The sequence below is a fragment of the Heterodontus francisci genome, chromosome 26 (assembly GCF_036365525.1).
Source record: "Heterodontus francisci isolate sHetFra1 chromosome 26, sHetFra1.hap1, whole genome shotgun sequence".
In the NCBI taxonomy this organism is placed as follows: domain Eukaryota; kingdom Metazoa; phylum Chordata; class Chondrichthyes; order Heterodontiformes; family Heterodontidae; genus Heterodontus; species Heterodontus francisci.
The window spans coordinates 53,090,039-53,117,485 of NC_090396.1; the positions used below are offsets into that span (position 1 = coordinate 53,090,039).

The following is a 27,447-nucleotide window of genomic DNA, read 5'->3' on the forward strand; positions in this document are numbered from 1 at the left end:
ACTTTTAAACCAAAAGAACAGCAGAAAGATGGATACCAATTTTCCCAGCATGAACTGGAAAGCCTTGGATATCCTATCCAATTTCAAGCTGTTCCAGCAAAGAATGCATTTATGCTTTACGGACCAGGTAATTGTAAAACCAGAAAAACAAGCTGTAAAAATAATGATAGCGATTGGAAATGAGGGATTGCCCAGAGTCAATACCTCTGGATTATCTGAACAGATCCAGAATGATCCCGCAAAGATATATGAAGTGCTGGACTGAGAGTGAATTTGAGAATTCATTGCTTGGAACTGATGTCCTACAGGCAACAACCACAGGAATCAATAGATCAGTTTGTCAGTAGATGCCGACATAAGGGCAACAAATGCAATTTCTCAGAAGCTGAGCCATCAGACTGAATAATGGAGCTGGTGATTGTATCAATACCAGTTGAAGCATTTAAGAAAGACCTCTTGGGGAAAAAGAAAGGTCACAGCATTGACGCACTTCTGGAAGATGGCAGGAAATATGAAGCCATTGTATCTGGACAACAGCACCTGCAAGCACAAGGTGCAACCAACAGTATTGGCACCAAAACCAGGTTGAAAACAGCAAGCAAGCTGTGTGGTTGGTCCCACTCATGCCAAAGCTGACCTGCATATCGTGACCTGTGCAAGGGGTGTGGTGCAAAAGGACATTGGGCCAGCCTATGCAGGGAATCTGGCTCAAAAGGCGCAGCCAGAAGCCACAGCAGGACACCAGGCAACAGAAGACAGGCACAGCAACACAGCAACAGCAGCAAGGAAAGCACCAAAGACCCACATAAATAGAAGCCGATACATGAGGTCCAGAGCAAAGCAGACCTGAGACTCGGAGAGAAGTAGTTCCCAGATGGAAGATGAACGGGTATTCCACATTGTGAACCAACACATCACGTTGATGAAGTCCAACAATTGGAAGCTTTTGCCACTATTAACATTATGTGCTCAAAGAAAGCTGGCAAACATACACTCAGGGTCAAGATTGACACCAGCGCTAGTGCAAATATCTTACGGATCTGAATCCTCAAAGATATGTACCAGAGTCATTGGAGATCTGTGATATAACCGACAACTGGCAAGTTATCTGCTTACAACAGGTTACCCATTCCTTGCGGTGGTACATTAACAATGCAATGCAGATACGGCAAGTCAGCCTGGAAACCACAAACGTTTTACCAAGTAGTCACGAGCAGACCACCAGTGGCAGGACTACCAGCATGTAAGGACCTCAACATCATAACCATCCACGAGACCATTGCCAAGGGGAAATCTCCAAGGGCCGGAACCCGCTCGCAGATTCTGACTAACATCAAACGGTGCAGTCTGGAAACCGAGAGTGCTTCTATTCTTTGTAAAATATGTTTTTAACCAAAAAACTAAAACGACACCAAAAAAGATATTCAACCATAGAAAAAGAAACCCTCGGTCTATTATTTGCTCTTAAGCATTTTGAAGTCTATGTCCACCATGACGACAGAGAGACACTGGTATATATTGATCATAACCCCCTAGCCTTTGTGAAAAAAATTCAACACCAGAATGTTAGACTATTCCGATGGAGTTTACTATTCCAGCCCTATCACTTAAAGATTATCCACATCGTGGGATAAAATAATGTGATTGCAAATGCTTTATCTAGAAACTAACTTTGCTTTGAGTTATCTAAGTGCAAAGATGGTACAAAGAAGAACTGTATTAGCTGTAAGAAAAGAATGAATGAGTATGAGTGTGAAAGTATGTTTTAAAATTTGTCATCTATTTTTCATTCTATTTTTTCCACACTTTGTAATGAAATGCATTTAAAAATGACGTTTCATTCCTCCAAGGATGGAGGTGTTACGAAAGTGCCTCTGTGTTTTGTTAAATATATTTTTTGAGGATTCATTTTTGAAAGATTTGAAGAATTATTAATCTTTGGGTTTTTCAAAGGGCCACTTGACTTCGAAAAACAGTCCCTGGAAATGTTTTTTAAAGGGGCACTGAGAGATCTTGTGAGGATAACAAGCTTTTCTGGGAAACCACTTGACTTCCAGCAACAACAACAAGCCTTTCCAGGAAACCACCTGACTTCCAGTTCAATAAACAACAGAGAAATTGTTTACAAATAAGTGACAGGTCAAGATTGACGGAGGTCAAAAGGTTGACCTCCTATTGTCGGTTTTGCTTTCGAATTGCTTTGAGTTAGGGTTGAACTGTATAAAAAGGAAGAGAACTTTCAAGGAGAGAAGAGAACTTCCAAGGAGAGAAGAGATTTCCCAAGGAAGAAGAGAAGAGAACTTCAAAGGAGAGAAATGAATTCCCAAGGAAGGAGAGAAGACCACAAACCAGCTCAGCTTTCCAGCACCTCTCTAAAAGATCCTGGGATATCCACTGCCTAAACTCATCTCATCTCCTGTCTTTGAAGAAAAGCCTGCTCAATTAATTTTCAACACCGCCTGAAAAGAACTGTTCTAAACGATCACAGTGACCCATCTACATGTACTCAGAGGCCAGACTGTATGCCAGTTTTGGAACACAACATATCTCATCTGCTGTTTCTTCAAGAATGAGCAAGTATTCAGCTCAAGTTTTGTTTTTGTCTGTAATAGAGCTCTAAAAATAAAAAAAATCTCTTTATTTTCCAGTTAACCGGTATATGTGTGTGTGTGAGTGTGAGGGGTTAAGGTAAAAAGGGAACTTTAATATTTCAATCTGCATGTTTATGATTTACTTCATTACTGGTTAAGACTTATTTTTAAAAACCTGGTTGGTGTGTTTTATTCTGGGATAAAAATAGAGTCTATATTCGACAGTATCAGCAAGTGGGAAAAAATTTAAATATATGTGGTCACCCGTGGAGAAGTGGAACTAGAATAAACAGTGCACTCCTCCCGCCTGGGTCATAACAATAGCCCAGTGTAAGTCAGCACTTCCAGGACAGGAGTGCAGGAAACAGGAGATTTGCAAAACCAAATCTCAAAAGTTGCTAGGTTTCAGGAAATCCCGTGAGTTATAAGATAGTGAAAATTGGTACAAACTGATCAGGAATCATTTTTTAAATCTAGAGGAAAGAGGTTCTGCAGGTGTTCTCCTGATCTCCTACCTTAACTTGGGCAGGAAATCAGGAGACACCCTTAAGAAATACCCAATTACCCCATTTCTTTAAGGTTTCCCTCAATTTTACAGAAAAGCTATGGTGGGAGAGCAAGAGAACCCAAAGAAAATTCCATCCCCACCCAAAGAAAATTCCATCCCCAGGTATTTAATGAGGAAAAAATCAATAGAATTAAAAATGTGAATACTTATAGTTGCTGCATTTTAGACACTGATGGAATTAGATAATATTTCAGTAGCAAGATAAAATAATTTTATAAATGCGCATATTTAAAGCAGAACAAGACAAATCCTTGTGAGTTTCTTTTCATTTGAAAAGACACTATTTCCTCCATTCACCCCCCACCTTGCTCTGGATTAAAAGGCGAATAAAAGCTCAGCCAGTATAGGCAATCTCAAGCATGGTCTAGCCTATGATACAATTACAGGAGCTGCACTGCTACACATAGCTCTATGTGGGTGCTGCATTTTCTCAGCAGGGTTTACGAGAAGCTTTGAATTCTGGCATTATTCTGCATGATTGGGTTTGGTAAGGATGATTATTATTTAAAAGGTAAAAATAGATGTATTTTTGTGTGTCCACATGTGAAATTCTTAAATGGTTTGAATTGAGAGATATGAAAATACTTGGATTTTGAAAACAGTCTTAAAAATGAAATCTATTGTTTTGGCTGCACAGTCAGTTTTGTTTCCTCTGTGATTTGTCACAGATGAACATGTTGTGTTGGTTCTGAAAGAGGATTTAGCAAGGCTTTGGTTCCTGGTGTTAAAGTAATTTCTGCATGATCTTGTTTTGTTCCAGTAAGACCTTTTTAAAAAATTGTCACTATAAAAATGAAGCATATGTATGTGCCTCCCTGTGTGTGGTAGGTATTCTGATATGTGTACCTCTCTGTGGTCGACTCAGTGTGTGATCATGTGCATTTACTTGTGTGCAAGACTGGTCAAAATCATGTGTATGCATCTATAATCCATATGTACTGGTGTCATCTTATTTCAAACTGTAGTGGCAATGTGAAATTGATTGATATGCACTGTATGCATAAATGATTGAAGTACTTGACTGAAGGGAAGTTCTTGACTGAAGGGAGGTACAAGAATGTTGAGAGGTTTTCAGTATTGAATGTATTATTCTTCTTGAGCAGTGTTTTTTTCCACAATGATTGAAAACTATGAAGAAATCAGTGGACACTATGGTTAGGATCAGAAGTCATGGAATCAATTCTCGCACCCAATAACATCAGTGCTCACTGATCAGTAAGTCAAGAACTAAAGTATATAAATTTAGTGTCATCAAATTTGGGAATTTTTTTCTGCAGACTGTTGTTAGGATATGGAATGCCTTCCCTGAAACAGAGGTAGGAGTAAAATCTGCGTTAGCTTTTAAAGGGAAAGTGGATAAATAATTGAAAATGAAAAATGTAAAGGATATGGGGAAAGGTCTGGGGAATGGGTCTGTGGATAGCTTTCAGAAATCAGCACGAAATGCCAAATGGCCGCCTTCTGTGCTGTATAAGTTTATGATTTTAACTCCCTGCACCTGAAGAGGGGTTAAATTATTGGCAAGTGACACTCACCTTCACTATATCGTGCTTACGCCCCACACCATTTTAACAGAAATGTTTCAGGCAGCCTTCAGCACCTCGCGCCAGACCTCATTGAACTGCAGAAATCAAGGCCTGATGATGTCATTCAGACACTGAAGTTATTTTAACTAGTTTTCACTATGGTTGGTGCCTGGTGCCAGAATTACCAGGGAAAACCAGCACCAAGGATCAGAAGACAATTGAGAAAGTGAGTTTTTTTTGTGTTGCAGGTTTCGTTGTGGGCTCGGGAGGAGCAGGGTCTTCTGCGCCCCAAAAGAAAACTTCAGGCCACCCGAGTTTCCCCTCCCCTCCCCCTCCTCAATCCACTTACGTTAATACAGACTGTTTGTACGAGTCCTAGCAGCTACCGCCTGCTGAGCTCACCCTGCTCCATCTGAACCTAAGAAACATTTCTCCTTGTTTGTGAATCTGACTCCGAAAATCCATTCCCTTGTTCCAGAATTCTCTTTTTGACCCTGTTTTATCAGACTAACTTTGGAGGTATTTTATTATTGGTCATGTTATTGACAACAGGTTGGAGCAGAAGTTGGATTTGGTGTGTTTAAACAAGTTCCAGGAGTTAAAATTGTTTGCACCTTATGTTACTGAGCTGGAGTAAACCTGACACTTGTCCTGTCACCCGCCCCTTGTCCCCTACCCCCAGTTAACATCAGGACTTATTATTCTACCTGCAAGGTATCTTCTTCATTCCAATCACCTGCTTAATGACCTATTGAATGGTTTAATTGCGAAAACAATGCATGATTTTGGCCATACCAATATTGTACCATTTGTAATATACCATTTCTCAGTCTTAATATTTTACATTATTTTCTAACACATTATGGGCGGCACAGTGGCGCAGTGGTTAGCACCGCAGCCTCACAGCTCCAGTGACCCGGGTTCAATTCTGAGTACTGCCTGTGTGGAGTTTGCAAGTTCTCCCTGTGTCTGCGTGGGTTTTCGCCGGGTGCTCCAGTTTCCTCTCACCACCAAAAGACTTGCAGTTGATAGGTAAATTTTCCATTATAAATTGCCCCTAGTATAGGTAGGTGGTAGGGAAATATAGGGACAGATGGGGATGTTGTAGGAATATGGGATTAGTGTAGGATTAGTATAAATGGGTGGTTGATGGTCAGCGCAGACTTGGTGGGCCGAAGGGCCTGTTTCAGTGCTGTATCTCTAAATAAATAAATTTTAAAAATTACAAAAACACAAAACACTTCAGTTTTCCAAAACATTCAATAGTATCTAATTACCTGCTTTGAAAAGCAAAGGGAAAAAGTGAGTATTTCCAATGTCTCTTTATAGTGTAGGCTCTTGAAGAGTTAATCTGAAGGTCAGTTATTTTCTTTTATTTCCTGAAGATATTCACTTCCTTGTTTCCTTCTCTCTCGTGCTGTGCAGCTCTGTTCTGCGGTCTGTGCCTCTTGTCTTAGCAAAGTAGGTGGAACTGTTTGTTCTGCAGTAGAGCACTTTGCTAGCAATATTCAGACACTGTGAAGGTCTTTTTATGGTAAGTGGAACACTTTGTGCAATTTTTAACATTAGCAAGATAGTTAGTAAGTAATCAATGATTCTACAAAATGTGAAGGTTTATCAAGCAGGTTTGCTATTCTTAGCTTGGGCACTCAAAGTCAGTGTAAGACACAACAGGGCTATATTTGATACTCATCTGCTTACCACTGAGTACCTATGTTTGCGATCAATTCCCGCTCCTGCCAAAAAAAAACTATTTTTTTAGATCAGGGAATGTGTTACTCTATTGAGTCATGTAATGATTAAAATTGTAACTTAAGTGGTTAAACAATAGTCGTATACCAAAGTGTTATACTGTGAGTGGCAGATTGCATGTTTATGCCTGTGATTTGCCACAAGACAATTTCCTAACCTCAGCTGGGTCATCAAGGTTTGTTGCGAAGTAGAGGTTTGCCATTTCCTGAGAGAAAAAAGGGAAGGTTCCTTGCCCAGGTGAGCTCCTGTGGTATGCTGGCAGTTCAGTACCATTCGCACCTCTTCAGATACTGAAGCAGTCCATGTCCATATGCAGCGAGGCCTGAACAACATTCAGGCTTGGACTGATAAGTGACAAGTAACATTTGCACCACAAAAGTGCCAGGCAATAACCACCTCCAACAGGAGAGAATCTAACTATCTCCCCTTGACATTCAATGGCATTACCATCGCTGAATGCCCCACTATCAGCATTCTGGGGGTTACCATTGACCAGAAACTGAACTGGACCAGCCATATAAATACTATGTTTACAAGAGCAGGTCAGAGACTGGGAATTCTGAGGTGAGTAATGTATGTTACTGTTGTATCTAGCAGTATAACAGGGATGTTCTGGCAAAAGTTTCAGACTCAGGATCAGGTCAACTAAAAACTGCTTATTATTTATATAACGCCATATACTCTCTCATCAAGCCTCCGAAGCTAGCATCCTTCGTGCTGCTCTCTCTTCCCTCCAGCCTAACCTCATGTGACTATGACATCATCACTCTTATAGTGGGGGGGGGGGGGGTGGCTTCAGCAGTAACCCTTTACATCCTCTTACGGTCAAGTGAGGAGGGGTCGAAGGGTTTCCCTCTTTTCCCTCTCCTTGTTTGACCACAACAAGTTTAATTGTTTCTTAAAGTGGATGTACTGGCCAATTCAGTAGGTGTTTGATTAATTACTTGCTATGATCATAACAAGAACCAATCAGGCAGGTTTTCTTGTGTTTAACAAAGAAAGAGGTTAGCTTTATTGTACCTAAACCGAACTAATGGAAATAATAAACAACGCACCAACTTTCACTCATGCACACATACTAGAGGTTTACACATAGACAAATAGGGTGGGGAAAGGTAGATTTGTTGAGTTAGGGTCCATAGAAAAAAGGGCTATATAGTCTGTGGTGTTTGGTGATTCAGCTGGCTTCTAGCAGAATTTAGTGTCCTAAGACTTTTTGTTTGAAGACATAGATGACTGGTTCGGTAGATCTCTTGGAGATAGTGATGTGGATGATTTCCTCCAACAGGGTTTCTGATTGTAGATAGAGTATGCAGAGGTGGTCAGTCAACAGGCAGGATTTGAAAGCTTTCAAGCTGGAATGGAGAGGGAGAGACCGCCACTTGGGTGTGCATGTGTCAGAGTCCAGTTGCGTCTCCTCTCTCTGCTGCAGAAAGACACACGCTTAACACCACAGATGGGGAGGGACTTGTCACATGACAGTCATTCAGTCATTCAAACCTAGCAGTTAGCAGTATTTCTCTCTTGCTAAAAAGAACAGGTAGTTCTTTTAAACTTCCTTGGTCTTGGATCTTGCTGGGGCATGAGCAGACATTTTGTCTCCCTCCTCACAAGCATTGCTGTGTAGGATAGAGTGTTGCAAATTTGGTAGCGATCTTAAGCTGCCAGCAAAGTCATCCTTTTAGCTAATCTTTTTAAAATGTCTTTTAAAAAAATATAAATTCAGATCTGAATTCAGTGGATTAAAGAAAATTATCATTCAACAAAGCACATTGGCGTAACAATCCTTATATTACATCACCCCCCAAGATTTTACTCTCTCTAACTTCACAGATTTAGTCCTTTAGGATGTTTGACAACTCTCCCCAATCTGGTGGTAGTCTGATTGGGGCGATCAGTAGTCTTCCTTGTAAGTCTGGATTGTTGGCTTGGTTGCTCTTTACTTCTGTTCAGATTGGGTTTTTTCCTCTTCATCTGGATCCTCCAAACAAATGACGGGTTGTTGATTTTGAGGAATAGAGATGATAGTTGTCCTATTTCTTCTTATGTTTCCTTTAGTCGTGTGTATAACATACAATTGCTGGTAGTTCTCATGTCTATGGATTACTGTACCTTCTCTTTCTAGGTCACGTATCCATACTCTTTGACCATTTTTTAGTTCAGGTAAGTTTCTTGCTCAAAATCTTCTATTATAGTTCCGGGTTTGTTGCCTTCTGTTTTTTTACTTTTTCCTCTTACTTTTTCGTAGTCCTGGATATTCAATCTGGGAAGCAAGTTCTTCGGCAATGTAGGAAGCTGTGTTCTTATCTTCCTGCCCATCAGTAATTCTGCTGGTGATAATCCACACATCAGCAACATAGATCTATAAATTAAAAGTGAAATTGGAAGATCTTCATTCTTTTTTAGTAATGACTTAATGGTTCTTACAACTCTTTCCGCCTTGCCATTTGACTGTGGGCTTAGTGAACTGATGAGATGTCAAAATCCCATCTTCATTGCAAAGTGAGAAAAATATTCATTCACGAATTGTGGTCCATTGTCTGACAATATTTTGTCAGGGATACCATGCGTTGCAAAAATATCTTGAAGAGTTCTGATGACTGTTTCTGTCATTATAGAATGCAATCTTCTGACTTCTATCCACCTTGAGAAGTAATCGATGATGATCATGTATGACTTCCTGCCAAACATAAATAAATCCATAACCAGCATTTGTCACAGTCTGGTTGGAAACTGTGTGGTTAACAGGAGTTCACGTTGTTCTGGGGCTGAATTTTATGGGGGCCACGACGTTGGGATCCATGGCAGGGGGGGCATGAAGATTGGCCCAGACGAGGCCCACCACCGACCTCAACGCCAACAGGGCCCGTCCCAAGCTTGACGGCGGCGGCGAGGCCTCAAGGCGGCCTCCCCGCCACTCGTCGACAGGACCTCAATTTAATTAAAATAAATTAACTTACCTGCATTAATAAAGTTCCCGTCACTTCCTGATGAGCCGCCAGGATCTTCATCCTGGTGGCCGGCATTGCTGCACCTTCAAATCCCTGTCCGGGGAAACGAGGCGTGACATCTGTGGGGAGGGGGGAGGAGGTAGTTTTCATATTGTGGCGGGGGGGGTGCGCAGGGTCATACTCTTTGGATTGGTTGGGGGGATGGTGGGAAGAGGTTGAGGGTTAGAGTTTATGAACTTTGTTGGGGGGGGAAGGTCACATAGTCAATTATGCAGTATTTTGGGGGGTGAGTGGGCAAGGAATTAAATGTAAGGCTATTGGGGGTGGGAGAGGGGATAGAAAGATTTATTTAATGATTTGTTACACTTTTAAATGTAATTTGCCTTTAAGATTTCAAACTATCATTTAGGGCTCTAAGCCCTTTAAAAGTGGCGTTGGCACCTGTGCAGTGGCACCAGATGCTGTTGACGGGGACGGCACACCCGCCCCCCTCCACGTCATGGTGGGGGAGGGGGGGCTGTCCGCCCCAGCCATATTGATGAGCCACCGCATTTAAGATTGCGGCAGCTCCACAGAGCGAAAGCCGCATGTGCGAACCGCCATCTTTTATGGCTGCCGCCGAACTCAGCAGTGACCACATAAAATGCAGCCCCTGGTCTCTGTACTGCGCATGTCTGACAGTTTTGGATCACATTCTCGATATCCTTAGATATTCCAGGCCACGATACTAAAGATTGTGCCCTCGCTCTGCGCTTGTTTATACCCAAATGGCCTGGATGTAAATGATCTAAGATCTCGGATTTCAGTGGACTAGAAATGACTAGTTTGTTTTTGTATACTAACAAGTCATCTATAATGGTAAAGTATTTCCAATTACTCATAAAACATTTTCATTGTTCTCCCACCTGGATGTTCTTGTGGTCACCTTTGTATGAAATACTGCCTTACGTGACTACAGTCCACGCCACTCTTTTGGGCTTGGTGTATTTCCTGCAACTTCTATGTGCTCACTGGTCAATTTTATGCAGTATGTTGGAAATATGATTCTATCTCGCATACAAAATTCACATCCTGCTGTGTTGGATGGTCTACCATTGCTCTAGAAAGCGCATCAGCTGACGATTGCATCTTGCCATTTGTGGTCTTGTATGTAAGCCGCATCAACCGTTAACGGAATTTTTGTATTCGTGGAGGCATTTTTGCAATCTCCTTCTTGTCTAACAAAGATACCGAAGGTTTATGGTCTGCCTCGATGATGACACTCCATCCAGTGATATAGTCGGAAAGTTTTTCACATGCCCAAGAAACGGCTAGTGCTTCTTTTTCTATTACTGCATACCATGTCTCTGTGTCTGACAAAGCTCTTGACGGACAGAATATCGGTCTATGGGAGCCACCAGGTTGCTGCTGAACAAGAACAGTCCCTAAACCAGTTGAGTTGGCGTCTGCCACTATTGTCGTAGGTAGTGTAGGGTCATAGTGTGCCGAGATGTCGGGTGTTATAAGCATCTCTTTTATTCTCTGAATGCTTGATCCTGGTGGGAATTCCAACATCACACTTTCTGTTTTCTGAGGAGTTGTCTCAGTGGATCAGTTATCTGTGCTAAGTGAGGTAGAAACTTTGCTAGTTGGTTTACCATTCCCAGGAATCTCTGGAGTTGCTGAATGGTAGTAGGAGTAGGAAATTCTGTAATGGTCCTTGTCTTCTGTGGATCTGCCATTATGCCTTCCCTGCTCACTATGTGTCCCAAGAAATGAATTGCGATCTTGGAAAATTTGCACTTCCCGTTCAGAGTCCTGTGTCTTGAGGTCTCTATCGAACCATTCAAACTCTTTGGTCATGTTCTTCTACTGACTGCCCATGTATCAGGATGTGATCCATATGACAAATAACTCCTTTGAACCCTTCTAAGATGTTAGACATAGGCCTTTGAAAAATCTCTGGTGCGGAAGTTATTCCAAATGGTAAACTATTAAAACAAAATCTCCTGAAAGGCGTTATAAATGTAGTCAGTAATCTTGAGGTCTCATCCGGGGTATCTGCCAAAACCCACTATTAGCATAGAGTTTTGTAAACATGGTGCTCTGAGAGAGTTTCACTCAGCTGTCATCAACTGTGGCCATTGGTTGAATTTCATGCGCTATTGCTTTGTTGAGCAGTAAAATCCATGCAAATATGCAGAGTGCCATTCTGTTTTGGGACAGGAACCATGGTCAAACACAACTCCATTGGTTGTGTTACAGGAGAAATAATGCCCATTCTTGTCATCTCTTCAAATTGGTCTTGAACTTGGCTTAATAATGGACAAGGTATCTTGCTGGGTGTAAAGATATACACTGGCCTGGCCCCTTCCTTGAGTGTGATTCTGTACTCTGTCTTGAGTCTTCCGAGCCCTGTGAACAGCTTCGGGTATTCTGTTTGGAAGCGATTCTTAACCCCTGCTTGCTTGATGTCGTCTATCTTCTTGATCAAATGTAGGTCTAAGCATGCTTTTCTACTCAGTAAGGAAAATTCTTGATTATGCAAGACATGCAAGATCTCCACGATTTGTCTCCCTCTGTGTTGGAGAGTTGCTTGCAGTTTGCCTTTTATTCTCAGTTGTGTCCCACCTGGACCATGCAACTGTGTATCCGCTGGTTGGAGGCAATGTCTTAAAAACCATGGTTCTTGGTCTGATAGAACTGTAACACTAGCACCTGTGTCCAGTTTAAAATTTGAGAGGTGTCCATTTACATAGATGTCTGCTGTCCAGAATCCTTGATTTGGGTCATTTATTTCTCCTAGGATATCTCCTGGTGTTTTATCTTCTGATTCTGATGCACTTGATTCACTGCTCTCTGCGTGTAAGTCTTCTGCTTTGCACTCTTGAGTGAGGAAGTTTTGCTCTGGCAAATTTTCTAATAATGTCCAGTCTTTTTATAGTTGAAGCACTCAACTTTATTTGCTGGACACTGTTCCCTTCTGAGGGTCTTCCTGGCTCCACAGCGCTGGCACAGTTTCCCGGTGTCATGCATCTTCTCACCTGTGTGTGTCTTCTTTTCCACAAAGTGTTTCTCAGACCTTGGTTTCACAAACTGTACCGTCACTGGACTTCTTCTCATCCACAGCTTGTCTTCAGCCTCTAGAATGGCCCTATTTTGTCTGCGCACTTCAGCCTGTCTTATAATCTGAATGGTCTTTTCAAGTGTAAGGTCCTCCTTCGACTGCAAAAGGTCTGACAAAGATTTATCAGCTATGCCGACAACTATTCAGTCTCTGATTAGTTCTGCCTTTCATTCAGAATTTTTGCAATCCTCTGCCAAATGGTACAGATCATTAATATAAAATCCTATGGATTCATCTACCTTCTGCTCCCATTTATTAAATTTGGTCCTTTCCAGGATTTTATTGCTGCAAAGATTAAAATATTTATCAAAAGCTTGAAGAACATCTTCATATTTATCAGAAACCTCATTTACCCCTTGCCTCACAATTACATCGTCTGCAATTGCACCTACTGGATATAAAAGGGTGTTGACCTGTTCAACTTATGACTTTGTAAGGTGTTGGGAAGCAATTCTAAATCATAGGAATCTCTTCCTCCAAATAGACCAATTTTGAACCTGATTGGGTCCTTCTAATCTTGAAAAGTTCCTGGCATTCTAATTTTGAATCCATATTACTTCCTAGAAAGCCTTACTAAAGGGAAGGGAGTTTTGTTTTAAAATCTTGCAGGCTTGAATGGAGGTTTTCATGGCCTTTTGGGGGTTTCCTGTGCTTTCCGACCTTTCCTGCATTTTCTCTTTGTGGTCCGGCTAAGCAATGGCTGCCGACTCCACCTGACTCCCGAGTTATCTCTTCACCTGAGATCGACTTCTCTACCTGTGGTTTTGACCTAGTGCACCATTAACCATCACTGGCCCTGTACAAAATCTCTCACCGATCCTGGACTGTCACCCGGCTCTGAAACTTGTCCCCGCTCACTGGGCCTGGGTGTATCGATGCAGACCCCCATGCTTCTGTGGTGCGCTCTAAGAAGCTGCAGCGCTTTCTCACCGACTGTCTGTGTCATCTGCGGCTACGGGACAGCTCCTGAGTTCATTGCAGTCCTCCGACTAGATCTGCTGTTTTCCTGGTGCTTCTCCATGAGGTAGGGAGATCTTCAAATTTTCTTGGTTGTTTTACCGGTGCCACCATGTTGTGTGTTGTTGTTGTATTTAGTAGTGTAACAGGGACGTTCTGGAGAAAGTTTCAAACTCAGGATAAGGTCAGCTAAGATCTGTTTATTATTTACATAACACTGTATACACTATCATCAAGCCTCCTTTGCTAACATCCTTCATGCTGCGCTCTCTTCTCTCCAGCCTAACCTCATGTGACTATGACATCACACTCTTACAGTGGGATGGGTTGCTCTTACTGTCTTCAGCATTAACCCTTTACATCCTTATGCTACAAGTAACTCACCTCCTGACTCCCCAAAGCTTGTCCACTATCTACAAGGCAAAAGTCAGGGGTGTGATGGAATACTCTCCACTTGCCTGGATGAATACAGCTCCAACAACACTCAAGAAGATCATCCAGGACAAATCAGTCCACTTGATCGGCACCCCGTTCACAAAATTAAACAGTTACTCCCTCTACCACCAATGCATAGTGGCCCCAGTGTGTACTATATATGAGATGCACTGCAGCAAGGCTCCTTCAACAGCATCCTCCAAACCCGTTACTTCTTCCACCTACAAGGCCAAGGGCAGCAGATGCATGGGAACAGCACCACCTGCATGTTCCCTTCCAAGCCACACACCATCCTGACCTGGAACTATATCGCCGTTCCTTCGCTGTTGCTGGGTCAAAATCCTGGAACTCCCTTCCTAACAGCACTGTGGGAGTACTGCACCAGATGGACCTGCAGCAGTTCAGGAAGGCAATCTCCTGGTGTTTTATCTTCTGATTCTGATGCACCTTCTCAAGGCCAGCTAGAAATGGGCAAAAAATCCTAGCCTTGCCAGCGACACCCACATCTCATGAAAGAATTTTTAAAAATGTTATGGCGTGGTATTGACAGGATGGCGAGGAGACGGCCACTTACTCACTCTCTCAAATGAGGAATTGTGGGCGGTCCCGGGAAACACCTAAAACCTGGTTTAGGTAGTTGTTGTATTAAAAAGTGAGGTTTGAAGTGGAGGTTTATATGTATCAATCAGATAAGATATTTATACTACTCAACCCCTAGAGAGTGGTTTCTGTTTACCATGGTCTGTGTTCTTGTTGGAAAAAGACTGCAACATTATATTGAGATAGTGTAGAGCACAGTTATAAAACTTCTAAAAATAATGATCACCTTTGGCTTCGTAAAATATAAACGGAACTGTGTACAGTGTCACTGATAAATGGTAAATGATTGTTCTAGTGTTGAAGAGAAAAACAACATAACAAACCAGCATTATGAAATAATTCCCAACTTTGCCACTGCTGTCGGAGTAAATTGATGAGTTTGATCAATCTGCTGCTGCCCTCTTACCATCACAGGAGACAATGACTGACTCAGGATACATTCTATTGCATCATTGAAAAGCCCACAGGTTCAGTTTTGAAAATATGAGAAGAAGTACATTTATGAAGCAGGGATTAAAAAGTAGGGAATTTATTGTAAACAATGAGTTCAAATATACAATCTGCTTGCTTTGCCACCATTCTGTGTCCACCTGCTTTCAAATAAGTCATTTTTACACTGAGCAAATGCCAGATGCTTGGCTGTCCTTCAACTATTTGAACTGACAAATTTGAGTGATACAAGCTCTGGAACTCCAATATCATTGCAAAACCCAGATTTTCATGGGTTTTGCAGGTTCTTATTTATACAGGTACTAAAATATTGGACATGATATATTCTTCAAGTATTGAGAAATTCAACCAAAGGGTCATCTCAACAAAGATACCAGACCCTATTTAGAGGCAAATGTGAATCTTTAAAATGCTTTTGTAACATCAGACTTGTCTGTAGCCCCCTTGGCAAATCAAAGATCCAAGTGGCAAAAATGCCTTCCGTCGGGCTTTGACTTGCTGCAGTGGTACAGCTTAGAAAGAACGAACTTGTATTTATAACTAAGTTAGATAGAGAGTAGCACACAGAGAGTACAGGTTTGGTTTGGGGTATTGTCCTACCAGGATCCCAACTTAATTGTAGAAGTATCTACAATTTATTATTAATTAGAACTATAAACAGAAAACATTGGAGATACTCAGAAGGTGTGGCAGCATCTGTGGAGAGAGAAACAGTTAACGTTTCAGATCGATGATCTTTCATCAGAACATCTATACGTGCATGTTATTTACATTCCTTACTTCAAATTATTGGATAATTCAAATTTTTTAGATAGAAAATGACTTCAAATTATCAGGAGTGGATTGGATGGCAAGAGCTGATTCTTTCTGATGTTGTGTTAAGTTTACAAAATAAATGTTGCTTAATCATTGTCCTATGACTAAAGACACTAGACTTTAAAGTATTGTCTAGTATATGTCTATGTTACAGAACATTAAAAAGAAACCATTACAATGCATCGGGTACAATGACCTGGATTTCATGGTCAGCAGTTAAGCGACAGCACTCGTCACTGACCTCGTAGAAAGCTGCCCACAAAGATCGAGTGATGTGGATTTCCCCTTTCTCGACTTCAGTTTAAATCTGACTCGACGTTAAAGGGATCTCCAGAACTCCAGCAACATGATGTCATCAAGTAGGGTATGCAGCCAATCAGACTGAAGTTTTTTCACAGACAGCAAACCAGGAATTAAAATACACTGAATTTTTCACTTTTAATTAAAATTTAACAGGGAGTGAAATAAATAATTGACATGTAGACATGGAATTAAGGTAGAAGCTAAACTCATATAAACAATATTTTTTATTTAAAAATATTTTAACAATATGCAAATGTTTTATCATAATGGAGAAATATGACATTTCACAAATATAAAATTAATTTTCAGGGCCAGTGAGGTTGTTCAGCTGTAATTATAAACTTAGTACATTGTTAAAAACTCAGTTACACCACCTTCAACAGGGTGTAACTTTATGAAGGGTTTTTACAGCTAGACTAATAGCATAAAAGTGGAAGTTTTATCATTTCAGTGTTTTTTTTATTCTTTCATGGGATGTGGGCATCGCTGGCTAGGCCAGCATTTATTGCCCATCCCTAATTGTCCTTGAGAAGCTGCTGGTGAGCCGTCTTCTTGAACCGCTGCAGTCCATGTAGGGTTGGTACACCCACAGTGCTGTTAGGAAGGGAGTTTTAGGAATTTGACACAGCGATAGTAACGACAATCTAGTTCCAAGTCAGGATGGTGTGTGACTTGGAGGGGTACTTGCAGGTGGTGGTGTTCCCATGCAAATGCTACCCTTGTCCTTCTAAGTGGTAGAGGTTGCGGATTTAGAAGGTACTGTCCAAGGAGACTTGGTGCGTTGCTGCAGTGCATCTTGTAGATGGTACACACTGCTGCCGCTGTGTGTCAGTGGTGGAGGGAGTGAATGTTTATGGTTGGGGTGCCAATCAAGTGGGCTGCTTTGTCCTGGATGGTGTCGAGCTTCTTGAGTGTTGTTGGAGCTGCACCCATCCAGGCAAGTGGAGGGTACTCCATTACACTCCTGACTTGTGCATTGTAGATGGTGGACAGGCTTTGGGGAGTCCGGAGGTGAGTTACTCACTGCAGGATTCCTAGCCTCTGGCCTGCTCTTGTAGCCATGGTATTTATATGGCTACTCCAGTTCAGTTTCTGGTCAATGTAACCCCCAGGATGTTGATAGTGGGGGATTCAGTGTTGGTAATGCCATTGAATGTCAAGGGGAGATGGTTAGATTCTCTCTTGTTTGAGATAGTCATTGCCTGGCACTTGTGTGGTGCGAATGTTACTTGCCACATATCAGCCCAAGCCTGGATGTTATCCAGGTCTTGCTGCATTTCTACATGGACTGCTTCAGTAGCTGAGGATTTGCGAATGGTGCCGAACATTGTGCAATCATCAGCGAACATCCCCACTTCTGACCTTGTGATTGAAGGAAGGTCATTGATGAAGCAGCTGAAGATGGATGGGCCTAGGACACGACCCTGAGGAACTACTGCAGTGATGTCCTGCAGCTGAGATGATTGACCTCCAACAACCACAACCATCTTCCTTTGTGCTAGGTATGACTCCAGCCAGTGGAGAATTTTCCCCCTGATTCCCATTGACTCCAGCTTTGCTAGGGCTCCTTGATGCCATACTCGGTCAAATGCTGCCTTGATGTCAAGGGCAGTCACTCTCACCTCACATCTTGAGTTCAGCTCTTTTGTCCATGTTTGAACCAAGGCTGTAATGAGGTCAGGAGCTGAGTGGCCCTGACGGAACCCAAACTGAGCGTCACTGAGCAGGTTATTGCTAAGCAAGTGCTGCTTGATGGCACTGTCAATGACACCTTCCATCACTTTACTGATGATCGAGAGTAGACAGATGGGACGGTAATTGGCCGGGTTGGACTTGTCCTGCTTTTTGTGTACAGGACATACCTGGGCAATTTTCCACATTGCCGGGTAGATACCAGTGTTGTAGTTGTACTGGAACAGCTTGGCTGGGGGCGCGTCAAGTTCTGGAGCACAGACCTTCTGTACAATTGTCAGGATATTGTCAGGGCCCATAGCCTATGCGGTGTCTTCGGTTGTTTCTTGATATCACGTGGAGTGAATTGAAATGGCTGAAGACTGGCATCTGTGATGCTGGGGACCTCAGGTGGAGGCCAATATGGATCATCCACTCGGCACTTCTGACTGAAGATTGTTTCAAATGCTTCAGCCTTATCTTTTGCACTGATTTCTACTTGATTGCTGTCTGGGAGGGTTTCAACAGCCCACTCTATAGAGATGAGTAGAATCACTGACAATAACGTCCGGATTTCCGTGGTTAACTGCGCATGTGTGGACTCCAGACGTTGCTGTCATTTTCAGAGGAGTAATGACAGTGAGCGCTGACAGTTCCACCATCATTTCTACGACAAAATCTGGGCCAATAACTAAAATGTTTTGGCTCCTTAGCTAATAACTGTACCAAGTGTACCTAATGCCAATGTCATTAATTAATATCAAACAAGCTAGCTGATAGAGTTAGTAATGACAAAGCAGCTAGCATGGCAGCTGTTTCTATTTACCAGTTGCGGCTTAGATTGGAGCAGTCTTGGGAGCTATCTCCTGAGATGGTTCTTAGCACTCCGGATCAGAACCCATTATTTCTACTTCTTTTTCCTTCTTTTTTTTAAACCATCTCAGGCCCTTCTCTCCTGTCTCCTCCCACTCCTGTTACCCAATAATGCAACATTTCATTTCTCCCCTCTCTGGTATCACCACCTGCCCTCCCACCTCCAAAAATATCCCTTCCTTAAACATTTACGATTCCTCTACCTTCCTATTCCCCTGCTGCTGTCGGAGGCTTGACTCCCTCAGCTCAACCCATAGCTTACCTCTGTACTTCTCTTGGTATTCTCCAAAGGGCCTATTGAGGCACTCATGGATGCCTCCTTATGAGTAGCAACTTCAGCCGTCCTATCCTTCTCACTTGCTGGCTTCCCCACCCAGCATACCCGCTGAGGGCAGGTCTTACTAAATTTCTTTCCATCCCACTTACCCCTCCCACCACCGACCCTGTGATCCAGCGGATCAACAATCAACGCCATTTTCCACATCTCCCTCCAGAATGTCTGTTCACTTTCAAACTAAGCCATTTCCTTCCTGCATTGTTGTATCTTCCATCATTTGCCTCACCCAAAACCTTTGTGATGGTGAAGTGACCCTTATTACCAAATCTTACTTCAGTCTGTCCCTTTATTCACTGGTGTCTTCTCCTCCTCTGAGCACCTCCCATTACACCATCCTCCTCGCTTCTCCTTTAAAATTCTTGTTTTCTACTAATCACCCAAGAACCAGCATGAGTTTCTCACTGAGATGTCATCACTCCTTTTACTGCCTTAGTCTTTAGACCTAGAGTCATCTCATTGTCAATGATTTCCAACACCATCTTAGCACACTTTGCCCTCTCTCCCCTGAGTTCACTGGTCTCCTGTCCTTCCTTAACCTCTCCCTCCATATAAAGTCTCCTCTGCCAAAACTGCTCACTACTCCAGGATTATTCCGAAATGTAACATTAACCCCAGCTTCCTTTCTCCACTACCAAATGTCTCCTTAAACCCATTTTCCCTCCTCCCTCCATCCTCGCCTCCAAAAATAAATGTGAGGAGCTCATGGATTTAACGATCACTAAGTTTGAGCCCAGCCATTTAGCTGCCTCTGCCACATCCTTCCCTTGCCCTATCCCTTCTCTCATCTCTAGTTTCTCTCCTAGCTATTCTCATACCCTTTCCAAGTTCATCTTGGCCATGCGACCCACGTCCTGCTCTCTCGACCCTATACTCACTGAACAGCTGACAACCCAATTTCCCTCTCTGCCCCCTTATTGGCTGATATTGTAAATGGTTCCCTCCCCTCAGGTACGTCCCTCTTCCTTTCATATCTGCCATCACAAACCTCCCTTCAAGAAAAGCGCCCATGGCCCTTCTGTCTTTGCAAACCAGTGCCCATTTTCAACATCACTTTCCCCTTCAAAGTCTTTGAACATGTTGTCACCTCCCAAATCCATGCCCATCTTTCCCGCAACTCCATGTTTGAACCCCTCCAATTAGATTTCCACTGAAAAGGCCCTTATCAAAGTGATCGATTACATCCACTGTGACTTTGACAGTGGTGCACTGTACCTCATTATTCTTGTCAACCTCTCTTCAGTCTTTGACATGGTTTACCACACCATCCTTCTCAATGCCTCTCCTCCTTTGTCCAGCTGAGTGAGACTGCCCTTGCCAGGTTCCATCCCTATCTATCCAATCATAGCCAGAGAATCTCAAGCAATAGCTTCTCTTTTCTTTCCACACTGTTACCTCTGGAAACCTCAAGGATTAATCCTTGTTTCCCTCCTATTTTTCATCTGCATACTGCCCCTCGAAGATGTGCACTGACAATACTTGATTCTATCACACCACTACTTCACCCATCCTTTCCACTGCCTCTGTATTGCCAGACTGCTTATCCGATATCCAGTCCTGGATGAGTTGAAACGTTCTTCGGTTAAACATTGGGAAGACTGAAGTCATTGGCTTTGGCCTCCACCACAAATTCTCTTCCCTCACTATTGATTCCATCCCCCTCCCTGGTCACTGTTCACAACCACGGCATCCAATGACCCAGAGCTGAGCTTCTGACCCCATATCCTTTCCATCATGAAATCATCTATTTCCAACTCCATAACCCGTCTCCTCCCATTTGTTAGCTGCTAAAACCACATCCATGCTTTTGTTGCCTCCAGACTCAATGATTGCAAAGCTCTCCTGGCAGGCCTCCCATTCTCCACTAAGAGAAACCTGAGCTCATCCAAAATTGTGCTTCCTATTTCCTAACCCACACCCATTTACCCATCACGTCTGTGCCTGCTGACCTACATTGGCTCTTGGTTCACCAAAGGCTTGATTTTATTGTAGTATACCACATTAGAATTCCAATGCATTCTACCTAAACAGCAGTTAAGGCTTTCTATCAATGTTCTCGTTATAGGAATAACTTCTCGATGTGACACACTCATTTAGGGAGCAACTCTCATGATGAGTACATTGCCTGAAATTGCTGATGTGCAGTCTATGATTTTCCATTCATAGGAACATAGGAGCGGGAGTAGACCATTCAGCCCATCAAGCTTGCTCTGCCATTCAATACAATCATGGCTGATCATCCACATCAATGCCTTTTTCCCTCACTATCCCCACATCTCTTTATGTCATTGGTATTTAGAAATCTGTCAATCTCTATTTTAAACATACTCAATGACTGAGCTTCCACAGCCCTCTGGGGTAGAGAATGCCAAAGATTCACAACCATCCGAGTAAAGAAATTTCTCCTCATCTCTGTCCAAAGTGGCTTCCCCCTTATTTTGAAATTGTGTCCCCTGCCAGGGGAAGCATCTTCGCTGCAGCTACCCTGTCTATCCCTTTAAGTATTTTGTAGGTTTCAATGAGATCACCTCTCATTCTTCGAAACTCTAGAGAATACAGGCCCAGTTTCCCCAATCTCTCTTCACATGACAGTCCCGCCATCCCGGGAACAAGTCTGGTGAACCTTCACTTTACTCCCTCTATGGCAATAATATCCTTCCTAAGGTAAGGGGACCAAAACTGCACACAGTACTCCAGGTGAGATCTAACCAAGGTTCTATACAATTGAAGCAAGACTTCACTACTCTTGTACTCAAATCCTCTTGCGATAAAGACTAACGTACCATTAGACTTCTTAATTGCTTGCTGCACCTGCATGTTAGCTTTCAGTGACTTATTGACAAGGACACCCAGGTCCCTTTCAAATCTTGAATCTACACTTTCTAATCTCTTACCATTTGAGAAATACTCTGCACATCTATTCCTCCTAACAAAATGGATAACCTCATACTTTTGCCACATTCTTGCCCACTCACTAAGTCTGTCCAAATCCACTTGAAGCTGCTTTGCATCTTCCTCACAACACACATTCCCACCTAGTTTTGTGTTATCCGCGAACTTGGAAATATTACTTTTGGTCCCCACATCCAAATCATTGATATAGTGAACAGCAGGGGCCCAAGTATTGATCCTTGTGGTACCCCACTAGTCACAGCCTGCCAAACGCATGAATGACCCATTTATTCCTACTCTCTGCTTTCTGCCTGTTAACCAATCCTTAATCCATACCTCCTATCCCATGTGCTTTAATTTTGCTAACCAACCTCTTGTGGGGGACTTTATCAAAAGCTTTCTGAAAACCCAAGTATACTACACCCCCCCGACTCCCCTTTATCAATTCTGTCAGTAACATCCTCAAAAAACTCCAACAGGTTCGTCATACATGATTTCCCATTCATAAATCCATGTTGACTATGCCCAATCAGATCATTATTATCCAAGTGTCCATTTATCACATCCTTTAGAATAGATTCTAACATTTTCCTTACTACTGATGTAAGGCTAACCAGGTCTGCAGTTCCCTGTTTTTTCTCTCCCTCCCTTCTTAAATAATGGGGTGACATTTGCTACCTTCCAATCTGCAGGAACTGTTCCAGAATCTATAGAATTTTGGAAGATGATCACAATGCATCCATTATCTCCATAGCTACCTCTTTCAACACTCTGGGATGTAGAATTTCAGGTCCCGGGGACTTATTAATCTTCAGCTGCATTAATTTCTCCAATACAACCTTCTTACTAATACTAATTTCCTTCAATTCCTCATTCCTCCTAATCCCTTGGATCTCTAATTCTGGAAGATTTCTTGTATCTTCCTCAGTGAAGACAGTCACAAAGTAAACATTTAGCTTCTCTGCCATTATAACAATAATGCGAAATCACAGGCATCACACGTGATTTACTGCGATGTATGCCCGCTAAGTCTTGTTCCTTGCTGGAATGCCACATCAGTAAGAAACAGTCCTGTAATCCCCTCTAATACATTCTGTAAAGCCCAATGCAGTCGACTCTGCCCCAGTTGTACTGAGTAGCCACAAACCGCAAACAACCGTGCACAAGGAAGCTTTGAATCCTACATTGCTCTTCAAGAGGCACTGTCAGTGAAAAGATGTTTGGGAAATGTTAGTTATTTGTGTGTAAGGTAAAGGGGCATAGAGAGAAAAGCCAAAGATGTCAGTCTTCATTTTAGCATGACAAATCCAGACACAGGTGACAAAATTACACATTTCAACACAATTTATGGCACTGCTTCGTGTATTTGTAAACTGAGACACCCTTGTCTTTTTTTCCAAGCAGTCAGTAAATCATCCAGATAAATATGCAAATGTTTCTAGTGAATCAGTTGCCGAGTGCACTCATCATCTTCCACTGTCTTCTGCTCATATGTAACCACCCAGCTCCTGATGTGAAGTAACAATGCCCCTCTCAGCCAAACTGGTGACTAATAAGAAACCACAGCAATATGACAAGCAGAATACATATAGAATTAGTCAGAAACTCCTACGCTGAAATTTTTAACTGTTATTCAGACATGCTGACAGCTTTTTATATTACTATACATACACATAATTAGTTACTGTCCCATGGCATTGTCACAGTGAGTTAGCGCTTTTATAGCAATGGGTTGTTATGTCAAGTCATATTCACTAGGGAAACAGATTTATTAGCAGTGGAGATGGTTCTAGCATCAGGCAGCACTGAGAAACAGCCAGGGGTCTGGAAATACTCACATAGGGATCTCAGGATCCCAACAGTACTTTGAGGGGGTCTAGGAACACTGCACTTCTTTGAACATTTTATGCAGATCCTAGGATCTGAAGTTACTGGGACAGGAATAAGGATCAGTTGTTTTCCTAAGTAGGAGTTTTTCATTGAAGGTTTCTGGCTGTTTTCCCTGCTTTTGATCCATGTGTTACCTGTCTCTTCGGTTCTGATTTACTACTTTTAAAACTTAGAACCAATCAACAAAAAAAGGGCAATCACACTGCTGGGAGTGTACTGTAGACCCCTAAACAGTCAGAGGGGGATCGAAGAGCAGATATGTAGGCAAATCTCGGAGAAGTGCAAAAACAATAGGACAGTAATAGCAGGGGATTTTAACTACCCCAATATTAACTCGGATAGTTTTAGTGTGAAAGGAATTGAGGGAGCAGAATTCTTGAGGTGCATTCAGAAGAACCTTTTTGGCCAGTATGTAGCAAGTCCAACAAGAGAGGGTGCAGCTTTAGACAGGTTGATAAGGTGTGTAAGAAAGCATATGGAATCCTTTCCTTTATTAGCTGAGGTATAGAATATAAGAGCAAGGAGGTTATGCTGTAACTGTATAAATCATTGGTTAGGCCACAATTTGAGTACTGTGCGCAGTTCTGGTCACCTCATCACAGAAAGGATGGAATTGCACTAGAGAGGGTACAGAGGAGATTTCCAGGACTGGAAAAATGCAGCTATGAGGAAAGATTGAATGGGCTGGGGTTGTTCTCCTTGGTTGAGGGGAGATTTGATTGAAATGTACAAAATTTTGAGGGGCCTGGATAGAGTGGAGGTGAAGGGTCTATTCACCTTAGCAGAGGGGTCAATGACAAGGGGGCATAGATTTAAAGTGATTGGTAGGAAGATTAGAGGGGAGTTGAGGAAAACTTTTTTCACCCAGAGGGTGTTGGGGGTCTGGAACTCACTGCCTCAAAGGCTAGTAGAGGCAGAAATCCTCAACTCATTTAAAAGGTGTCAGGATATGCCGTAATCTGCAGGGCTATGGACCAAATGCTGGAAGGTGGGATTAGACTCAGTGGCTCATTTTTCAGCCAGCACAGACACAATGGGCCAAGTGGCCTCTTCCTGTGCTGTGATTAGAGTGAAATAGTGATGAGAAAAGGGAGACAATGGGAAATGTTATATGTAACACCTAATATCAGCAGAAGAGTTGCGGTTCCCCGTATTGATCACCTTGCACACAGCGGTTTCTTCCCCACCTGATTACGGAATCACTGAATGCAGCAGATTCTTGATAAGCAAAGGGTGGAAGATTATCAGGGTAGGTGGAAATGTGGAGTAATCAGTTCAGCCACGAACTTATTGAATGGCGGAGCAGGCTCGAAGGGCCGAGTGGCCTACTCCTGCTCCTAATTTGCATGTTCATACGTTCATATATAGAAGATGAGGGAGAGAATGGGACTAGCATGATTCCCTAGGGATTCCTACGTACAAGAAAAACTCCCATTTATTTAGACCCAATGTTTGCAGTCCCTGAGGAGATTATGTATCCAGTTCAACAGCTCATCAGATGTGCCACAAAAGGCCAGGTCCTTAAAGGGACCGCTTGTTAGGCTGCAACCAATTAAGTTAAGGTTTTAAAATATACTTACCTGAACGTGTATACCTTGTGACCCCACATTTAAAGAATGAAGGCTCTGCTGGATACCAATTGCTGCCGTAGCCCACAATCACCACCATTTTTCCTCAATCACCAATGCTCCTCCCTCAAGCCACTGCTACCTGCCCACCTGATCGGCCCCTTTCCTGGTTGCCCACACCCCTTCATCACTTATCTGCAGGCTCCAATGACGCCAGCCACTGCCTAATCTTCAATTGTGCTTCACCAGCACCTATTGATATCTGTAGCTCATCAGCTTGATGGAAATGTGGCCCAATATCAGGCCTCCCCATTCAGGTGCAGAGATTGATCAGCATGCCGAGTGATTGGTTCACCTGAATTTCTAGGCCAGACTTTTGGGAGAGGATGAAATCTTCAAGTAAAAACTTTAGCAAAAACATGAAAATACACAAAAGAGAATGCATGTATTTGATCATGCTATTGCGAAATATGTAACATTTTTTAGTTTTTGTTTTGTCTAAATCCCTATTTTAGATATTGAAATTTCAGTTACTGAGAAAAAAATTGCAGCTGAAAGAAATTCAGAAAGCATTTTGAGAAATTTGTGGGAATCCAGTGGCTACGTTATATACACTAAATATAAAATAGCAGCTGTTGTGTGTCACACACTGTGACACCTTTACTATTGAAAATACCTATCACAGCACTAGCATCAGCAGTAACAGATTATTGCCATGAGTTTTCAATGAAACACGTGCTCCACATACCATAATATATAATTAATGAGTATGTGTTTGAATGTATGTAATCTATAACTGTTCTTTTTCTAGCCTTGATCCATCATGGATGCAGTTGCCTCAAGTGACAAGGAAATAAAGGATCTGGATGAGGAATCAATATGGGACCTGATTGAAAGCCAGCGCCACATAATCACCACCAAGGTTCGGCCCTGTCACATCACACCCTTTCTGCGTCAGTGCCATGTTATTGGGGAGACAGATGAGGAAGAAATTCTTTTTGCCCCTCACCTTAAACACAGGTGTATGAGAACTGGTAAGTGTACGCTTCTGAACATTGTGCTGCTTTTCTTTAAAAGATAAATTAGTTTTGTTTGCTTGGAAGCGGAATACTTTTCCATTTTGTCATGCACTTCTAGGTGAAATATGGCCTAGTTAGATACATTAGCAAGACACTTTTCATCTCAGCCATCCTTCAGTTTCTCTAAGTGAAACTAGCAATTTAGTGCCAAATTATGTGCTGTTTTGAGACTGCCAAAATCTCATCCCACATAGAAGTCTTGAGGCTAATATACAGTCCGAGCTGGATTTGAATATAGGTCCCAGACGTGAAAGGCCACTGTCTAACCCCAGTGCACTACCTTGTCCCCTTGTTTCAAGTTTGTAGAAGAAAATTAACTGAGACCTGCTTGTTACTCTGTGGCTTCACTGCACGTTCTGCAGAACTTCGGTTGTCAATCCCAAATTTCACAGGTTAATATGATAGGAAGGCTGAATTGCCTTTTCTCATTCCAGGTTTTAAGTTCTAAATTCACACAATGCTCCAACAGGTTTCACTGGAAACCAGTCTGGGATGGAACACCAATTTTCCACTCCCTAAATGGGAAGCGTTGAGACCAATTATAGTACCTGTTCCATTGGCCTGTCTAAGATCAGCTAACTCAGCTACCTGACTAGATAAAAACCCAATGATCTATGGGGGTGCAGTCAAACTATTTGAAATTATATTATGCAAGCAATTTGATTTTTAGGCTTGTTCTTTTTGATATTGAATATTTGTCCTTAACCTAGTCATTAGTTAGAAAATGAATTGTTTGGCACAGACAGTCAAGATCGTTAATATGTTTTTTTTCATCTCCAGGGTATATGCTCGATCTCTTAAGAACTCGAGGAAAGAAAGGAGGTGTTGCTTTTCTGGAGTCTTTAGGGTTCTATAATCCAGAAATTTATACGTTAATAACCGGGAAGGAACCCACCAGGGATTGTAGCAGCATACTCGGTAAGGTTTTTTTTAAAGCAAATTCCTCCTTTTCATGTTAATTATTACCATTGCTCACCCTCATAATCAGGCCACTAACTGTGAGAGGAGGATCAGGGTGCATTATTGATGGGCCAGTTTAGCAAGTTGTTCATAAAACTGCACATTCTCTTAGATTTCCACTGACA

At 42.3% G+C, this 27,447-nt stretch overlaps 1 protein-coding gene across 7 annotated transcripts in view; it reads left to right on the forward strand.

Moving 5' to 3' along the window:
• Positions 1-3,566: 3,566 nt before the first annotated feature.
• The window catches only part of card14 (caspase recruitment domain family, member 14), an 83,063-nt gene continuing 59,182 nt past the window's right edge, over positions 3,567-27,447 (forward strand). For 2 of the 7 annotated variants that reach the window (XM_068058245.1, XM_068058239.1), the window contains exons 1-3: positions 6,084-6,219; positions 26,095-26,317; positions 27,143-27,280. In XM_068058245.1, the coding sequence (XP_067914346.1) occupies positions 26,107-26,317; positions 27,143-27,280 (349 nt within the window). In that variant the 5' untranslated portion in view covers positions 6,084-6,219; positions 26,095-26,106. Of the gene's footprint in view, positions 3,647-4,349; positions 4,375-6,083; positions 6,220-6,980; positions 7,002-8,562; positions 8,601-15,970; positions 16,117-26,094; positions 26,318-27,142; positions 27,281-27,447 lie in introns of those variants that run through there. The other 5 variants (XM_068058241.1, XM_068058242.1, XM_068058244.1 and 2 more) reach the window with 5 other exon arrangements.